Below are 8,133 nucleotides of genomic sequence, written 5' to 3'. Positions count from 1 at the left end.
GCCTCCTGTATGGTGGCCACCATTACATGGCAAATCGAAGACACCATACGGGAGGCCCAACAACAAGAACCCAATCCAGGGGGTGGACCACCAGATAGATTATACGTCCCCCAGGCTTCCTCGTTCGCACACTAACTGGTGCGAACGGCTCCTAACAGAGACTTGTGAAGTTGGACACACACACATACCTAGTTGGTTGTTTTATGCTGTGAGAAATGCAGGCGCGCGTGTGCATGTTCACGCACGAGCGAAAGCATTTACTTCAATTCGCACTCACACAGACACACATTGCATCAATATAACCTCAATAGTGATACACACTATCATTTTTAGCCATTAATAGCAAGGCACCCTTGCAAAAAACAATGAAACAAAGTGAAATTTTGATGAAATTGACCCTAGGATCTGAAAATGTTCTTGTGTCACCATCTGCTGGACAACTATAAGACTTGCAAGTTGGGACCCATTAGTTCAAAATGCATTTCTAACATCGTGCATCACAGTACTCTATATTAGATTAAATATGGAATCAAAAAATGTCTTTTTAATGGTTTTAAATGGGGACAAATTTTAAAAATATTATTTGCCAAATTTGAGCTACATTCATTCAACACAGCCAAGATGGCATTAAAAATTAATACAGGAATTAACCCCAAAACCCAAAAATGTCCCCAAGACCTCCAGAGGGTTTTAAACAAGTTCAGGCAGTTAGACACTGTTTGCAAATCTCACGCACTCCTTTTTTAAACTCTAAATACATTCTCACTAAAACACAATTCACACTGTGATGAACTTGTGTTGCAAAACACTAAACACAGGACAGCAAAACTTAAACACAACTAAAGCTGTCATCGTTTACACATAACAATTCAAAATTGTTCACACTTGTTTCTAAATATGTACAGGTACAAAATATAAGCCAGTTCAAAGTGCACAGATGGCACAGGGTACATCCATCAACTATGGATAACAATATGAGAGGTAGAGGAATATGAGGTCAAAAGGACAAAAAGGACAAGAAAGAGTAAGACCAAGAACATAATGTGTTCCTTCCACCATACAGCCCTTTCCTCAACCCAATAGAAGAGTTTTTCTCTGCATGGCGGTGGAAAGTCTATGACCGAAACCCATATAGGAGGGAAAATCTCTTACAGGCAATGGAACTTGCCTGCGGTGACATAGACGTGCAGTCTTGTCATGGCTGGATCTGCCACACCAGAGGGTTTTTTGCCCATTGCTTGTCAAAGGACAACATTGCCTGTGACGTAGATGAAGTCCTCTGGCCGATGCCCAACTCAAAGACATCTGCCTGAGGCAGAATAATCTTTCTGATGTGTTTTTCTTCTTTTCTTTTAAGAGTAACATGGTTTTTGGTAAATTCACCATACTTAGGTGTGATTTCTTTTGTTTTGCGTGTTTTTTACTATACACAAACTTTTTTTTGTAACTACATGCCCTCGATGCTGTGTTCTCCATTTTTTGATGTGGAATCTAATAAATGAGCTGTAGTGTCTATATATGATTGACTCATGTGTGTATGATCTGAAAGCATTGTTTGATTTTGAGTGCTGGTGAAATGGTTTTGAAGCAATTGTTTGATTTGACCAGAAGAGTCAGAGCTTTTGAGAATTTAGTTTGGGTATTTGGATTTGTGTTTAAGGTTTTGAGAAAATGAGTGGTGGTTTCAAGAAACGTGTTTTAGCAATTCAGAAAAACTGTAAAATTAGCAAGTAACGAGCATATCTATTAGCGTTGTAAAACAGTCAGAAAACTTTATAGGCTTATGTGCACCAACAAAATTCAAATTCAATTCAATTCACCTTTATTTGTATAGCGCCAAATCACAACAAAAGTCATCTCAGGACACTTTACAAACTAAGGTCTAGACCTTACTGTTATCACTATTATTACAGAGGGAAAACCCAACAAATCCCCCTTGAACAAGCACTTGGCGACAGTGGGGAGGAAAAACTCCCTTTAACGGAAGAAACCTCCGACAGACCCCGGCTCTTGGTGGGCGGCCTTCTGCCTCAACCGGTTGGGGTGAGTGGATAGGGGAGAGACAAAAGAAGAAAAGCAACAAGACACAACAAACAATCAAACACTGGTCAGGTTGATGTGGCTGGTGACTGCTCATCAGAAACATAGAGCTCCAGAGCCAGAAAGGTACAGGGAGAGAGAGAGGACACACTACGAGAGAGAGGAGACACAGTTAGTGACATGTCGCGGTGGCATATAGATGCATGGAGTGAGAGGAGAGGAGAGGAAAGGAGAGAAACTCAGAGCATCATGGGGCCCCCCAGCAGCCTAGGCCTATAGCAGCATAACTAAGGGAAGGCTCAGGGTCACCTGATCCAGCCCTAACTATAAGCTTTATCTAAAAGGAAAGTCTTAAGTCTAATCTTAAAGATAGAGAGGGTGTCTGCCTCCTGAACTGAGACTGGGAGTTGGTTCCATAGGAGAGGAGACTGATAGCTAAAGGCTCTGCCTCCCATTCTGCTTCTGTGGACTCGAGGAACCACAAGTAAACCTGCACTCTGAGAGCGAAGTGCTCTGTTAGAATGAGGTCTTTAAGATATGATGGTGCTTTGTCATTAATCATGGTACACAAAAAGGATTTTATTTAATCAGGGGGTTTGTCCTAAAATTCAGATTGAAATGTATATGTGCAATCCTAAAATCTTTCAGTGCAGTGTAAGTGGTTTTGCCAGGTTGCTACTGGTCTGGATCATAATCCTACACCCTCCATGACTCCATCCCCTTTGTCCAGTGTTTCTAAAAAGGTGCAAAACTAAAACAAACAGTGAGAAAAGCAAATACGACCACCTACTACAGGCTTTGTGATTATATTTTATTCTATGCCAACAGTTTAGTGATGTCCCTAAGTACCAATTATGTGGTGGATCCTCACCCCGCAAGACAGGCTGCTTTTCAAAAGCAGGAGTTATTTCAGGGGAAACCACAATATCTGTATTATAGGTTTGGCTTGGGTAAAGCTTGTGGGTTGCCTTTATTTGAGAAGTGCCACACCCAGAGAAGCCCTCCTACAAAACCTGCCTCACCCTGCAGCTTGTAGGCTATAGCATGTATGAGACAGTTACTAAATATGTTATGAGCTGCAGGTTTAGTCAGTGGGTTCTCATTAGCAGTTTGAAAAATGTTTCCTGCATTCTGTGTCCTTCTGCAGCTAGCTTGTTTTTAGAACGCTGAGCCTTTATTATTCTAAGAAAAAGGCATTTATTTTATTGTGCTTGCAGATTAAAGTTTTTGCTTTTCAGGATGTTCAGAAAAGTTACAAACTCCACATTATATTTGGTAAACAGTGTTCCTTCATTTGTATGTAATTATGACTTAGATTTACAGCTATCATGACTAAGACTAAGAGGAAACAGTCTATTAGTCTGCAGACACCCACACTGCCTGAGTTCTGGTTTATTAAACAATATTTAACCCACATAAGCTAAGCCCATTGGTTTCCAACCTGAGGGCTGAATCAGGTCAGGACGATTTAGGTTAGGATAAAAATATAACACATTTGTTCCCTCCTTCAGACAAACAGCAAATAAAAGAGAAAAGGAAATTCTTTGGTTAATGTGACTGTAGTCATTGTGTCCACACTAAGGCAACTAAGTACATTTACTCAAGTACTGTAGTTGAGTACAATTTTGAGACATTTGTACTTTATTAGAGTATTACTTCAGTTCCACCACCTTTATTTGATAACTTTAGCTTCTACGTACTTTTCAGAATCAGATTAATAAAACAAATTACAGAACAGTCATGAGATGTTGTTGATCACAAGTTCTAAGTATACAGGATAAAGCATCCAAACATAATCACCTAAAAGTTAGCTCCACCTTTACCAGCTGTAACATTAAAGGCATGTATAACAAATAATGATTATAATCTAAAAATATAATGCACAAAAATGTGAAATTTGCCATTCTGCATATTGATTCCCTTTTCCTGCTATTTATTTTTAAGACCATCCACGGTCTTGCTCCGCCGTACCTTTCTGACCTGTTGTCCATTTATGCTCCGTGCAGAGCTCTGCGATCCTCAGGGTACTTGGCCCTGGTGGTACCACGGTCGTGTTATAAGAAATGGGGCGACCGTTCTTTCGCTGTGTATGGCTCCAGACTCTGGAACTCTTTACCCCAAGAGCTACGATGTGTAACTGAGCTAGTGACTTTTAAATCAGTTTTAAAGACTCACCTTTTCAAACAGGCGTTCGATGTTTAAATTGCTTTTATTTGCCCAAAGAGACCTCTTTTTGTGTAATGCTATGTATATTCTGTTATAAGGATGTTTTAGTATTTTATTCTGTTACTTGTTACTGTTTTTTTTCTATTGTGTTTCACTGGCTACTCCAGCTCTGTTGTACAGCACTTTGTGCCCCTAGGAGTTGTAAAGTGCTATATACAGTAAATAAAGGTTATTATTATAATTTTTCTTTTGGTGCTTCAAGTATATTTTGATGCAGATACTTTTGCACTTTTAGTCAGGCTAAATTATGAATGAAAGACACTTCCTTATACCAGGCTATATTGTTGAGCATTTCTTCCACCACTGCACTAAGGTCACAGGGGTAACAGTAGACATTGTTTTAAAGGGGTTTCAACCAAAAAGCCCAAACATCTGGGAACCACTGCATATCAGCTGTTTCAAAACTACCAGCCCATTTAGTTCAGTACTGAGTCTACACATCTGCAAAAACCTGCTGATGTTGGTTCCCTCCCATTTAAGGCCCAGGCTGTCTCTGTTTCTTTCCATTTTTCCCCACTCAAACAAACACATTGGCACATGCAAGCCAAGCACAGCACACTAAAACATTAAATGGCCAGAACAAGCAGTCAACCAGCATCATACATCTCAGTTCACAGCACTAGATGGACAAAACAAACAGAACACAGGAGCTTGTGGAGGTATCTCTAAACAGTCTCCAGCTCACATTTGACATGAGAAATAGTGTAAACTGTCAACTCAAATACACATTTCTGCTGCAGTATTAGAACACAGCAGCATGTGATGTGCACTCCTGTCTGACTAGAGCTAAAGCATCTCAGGTTTTGACACATCTGTCAGCCCACAGATGGCGAACAGGTCTTTACTAACCAGTGCTGCACTGAAGGATCACAGATTTAGTCCAAACAGCGACTGTACATGTTAGGCAAACAGTTGTAAATAAAGTTTTTCTTTTTCCTTCTGCAGCTCCAGTGGAGCAGAACAAAAGTGGGTGAATCATACTTCATATCCAGCATCCTCTCACTCTGGGTGTGTCTTGTCTGCCTTTGGCCTCAAGTCTAACCAAAATTAGTGGCCTGTTTTTGTCCATCGCATCCAACAGACCACATCATTATAGCTGTGGTACTCAAAACCCCTTCATTCAGCTTCAACCTCGCACTGAAATAACCCAAGCAGCTGTGAGTGTTCTTTAGTGCAGCCTGTAGGAAGGAACGTATTTTTGACCAAGGATGACATCCACTGGGGCATTGTATTTTAGAAGGCTGACTCTTGCTCAGATAGGAACAGCATCTTAAACTGATGATTTATGTCAACGATATTATGCCACTTTAGGCTCAATATCCAGCATGAATTTCATGTTCCTTCCAAGAGACAGGAGCAGTGTTTTAAGATTTCAATTCAGTTCCTGAAAGGTTTGGAGTTTTTGTTTCTACATGATCACTTAGTGGTTTTAGCAGGTTCCCAAAGAAAATTGTGTCTCACTAAGGTATAATGAGCCTTTGTGGTCTATGCTGTGGGTGTGATTTATACCTTTAGTTCCTAAACCACAAGGTCATTGTGACTGGAGCTTTGGGAGGCAGAGCAGCCCAGTTAAAAAAAAAAAACAACAACAACAACAAACAAACAAACAAACTGAGCAGGAAGTCTGCAAGAAATTAGAAACTTCCCAAACCACATCCTAAATTTTGAAAAAGAAGAAATCATAAACTGGGGAGAAAAGGAAAAAATATACTGTAAAAAACATGTCAGCTTAAAAATATAAAGTTAATGTTTTGACAGGATTCGGTTAGTCAGCCAGGAATCAAGCTGAAGGCATTACTGTCAAGAATCATAAATAAAAAACACATGAATAGGTGTATATATTCAGCATTTGTAACTGACAATAAGGCCATATAGCTGAATTTTATGGTGACTGTATAGCACAGTCCCGATGTATATTTCAACACAACAGCCCACAGAAGCAGACGACACCTCACTGTCCTGGTATCATCAAGCCAAAATACTTTTATGACCTTTCTTGTTCCACTGCTGCATAAACCTGTCAGCAGCACTTAAACATATCAGGCATCAGCACCAATCACGAGGCAGAGGGAGCAGTCATATGTAGGCAGCGGCCACTCACCTTTCTTGCTATGTCCTTGGCAGCTCACAATGATCACCTGAGCCAAGGTGACAACCAGGAAGACAGTAATCCCAGAGCACAATGAGGGGCCCATGACTGCATGCCAGACATACAGCGACCTCACACAGCCACTGAAGCACAGATGAAGTCAGAGAGAGCCTGACCTCAAGCTACAGCATCCAGACTGAAAAATTCAGACTCCTGGAGGAGTGATTCCTGCAAACTGTAACAAGCTCCCTTTTCACCCCCCCTACATCCCTCCCTCCTACTTACGCTCTCCTCCTCTTCTTCTCTCATATTTTTTTCTTGCTTTGAATCAAAGTCACCGTCCTCCTTGGGTACTTAAAATTATCTTGAAAGATGTAGCTAATTAAAGACTGCGTTTAAATTTCTCCAAGACTGATGGAAGAAGGTGGAGTGCTGCTGCTGAAAAAAGGAGGTTTGAAAGCTCAACTTGTTGTTGTTTTTTCAGGATATTGTTGCTTTTGCATGTGTCAAACAAGTTTTCACAGCACAAAACTTATAATATCCACATGTAGTATTTACAGTTTGCTGCTTGACCCTTCAGCTTGATGCTTTAAGAATAATATCTGCTCAATCTAAAAAACCACATTCCATGATCTGATAACTGAAGAGGCAATTCAAAATTAGTTTTTCCCTCCTGCACCAGTCAAAGACCAGCTAAACCAGCTGTGCACGATAGTGAACATTATAAGTGTTGCTAGGCAGATTTTGTTACAGTTTGACAGACACAGGTTGTTTTCCTCCAGTTTCCAGTTTTTATGCTTAAAACAAACAAAAAAAAATCTTCACATGCAGATTTTAAAAAAAAAATCACTTAAGGTGTTTTGGGGGACATGCCAATAAAATGATTTGTATTATTTTATGAATAATGAGTTGAAGGAAGCCTTTGTTTAGGACTCAGAACTCAAGTTAGATGACCTACAGGTGTGATCCTATTGTACGCAGAATTCTTTAACTACAGAGTCAATGTACCTGAAGGAAAAGGTTGGAAATGAGACAACCTTTACACAATTAAAGGTCTTTTTTGTGTTGCTAACTTGCTGACCTACATCTATGTACTCCTGTTTGAGCCGTTTACAGTGTGTATCTTATTATACTCATCTGATGGGTTTTCCAGGGCAAAGCTCTGAGAAGTCAGTGCATCAAATAGACCACCAGTCCCTGAGGTGATGTCCTGGAGGCAGACAACAAATCAAATTAACTTTTTGCCATCATCTCCACTAGCAATTCCTACAGAGACAACTGTAACCTTAACAAGCGATTTTATTGTGAATTACTGTAAGACATCGAGGCTGTCCTAAATTGACATTTCTGACAGTAGATGGGGTGGATTCCACTTGTTTCCTTTGTGGAACAAGTCAGGAAGTGTTTATGGTGCTTCAAGTACAGACTGATTTGTCATTAGAGAGTCTGAGAGCAGGGCAGAATCACAAAGGACAGAACCTGAAGAAGATGGGAAGACAGTTCCTCTGTAAGATCAGAGTTTCTGTACATTTAGGTTGTTTTTTTTGTTGTTGTTTTTTTTTTTTTTTTTTTTTTTGCAGTGTGATGAACTTGTGGCTCAAACAGCCCATGGGTCTGTTGATTTCTTCCTGCGATAGTGAACATGTCATTTTAGACAAATTTAAAGCATTGGTAGATGTCATGTAGTGATTGTGCAGCTTCTGTCATAACTGTAGTCAAAGTAAAAAAAAAAAAAAGTCAAGTGTTTATTGTCATGCACAGTAAGGAAACACATTTCC

The 8,133-nt window shown here is 40.0% G+C and overlaps 1 protein-coding gene across 2 annotated transcripts in view; it reads right to left on the bottom strand.

The window, feature by feature from the left end:
- LOC109952961 (collagen alpha-2(V) chain-like) overlaps positions 1-8,133 on the bottom strand; it is a 35,678-nt gene that overhangs the window by 25,818 nt on the left and 1,727 nt on the right. For both annotated transcript variants that reach the window (XM_020588285.1, XM_020588284.1), the window contains exon 2: positions 6,368-7,565. In XM_020588285.1, coding sequence (XP_020443941.1) covers positions 6,368-6,461 — 94 coding nt within the window. In that variant the 5' untranslated portion in view covers positions 6,462-7,565. The remainder of the gene's footprint in view (positions 1-6,367; positions 7,566-8,133) is intronic.

This window comes from Monopterus albus, unplaced genomic scaffold (genome assembly GCF_001952655.1).
Source record: "Monopterus albus unplaced genomic scaffold, M_albus_1.0 scaffold523.1, whole genome shotgun sequence".
Taxonomy (NCBI): Eukaryota; Metazoa; Chordata; class Actinopteri; order Synbranchiformes; family Synbranchidae; genus Monopterus; species Monopterus albus.
This window is presented reverse-complemented; position numbering and strand designations above follow the sequence as displayed.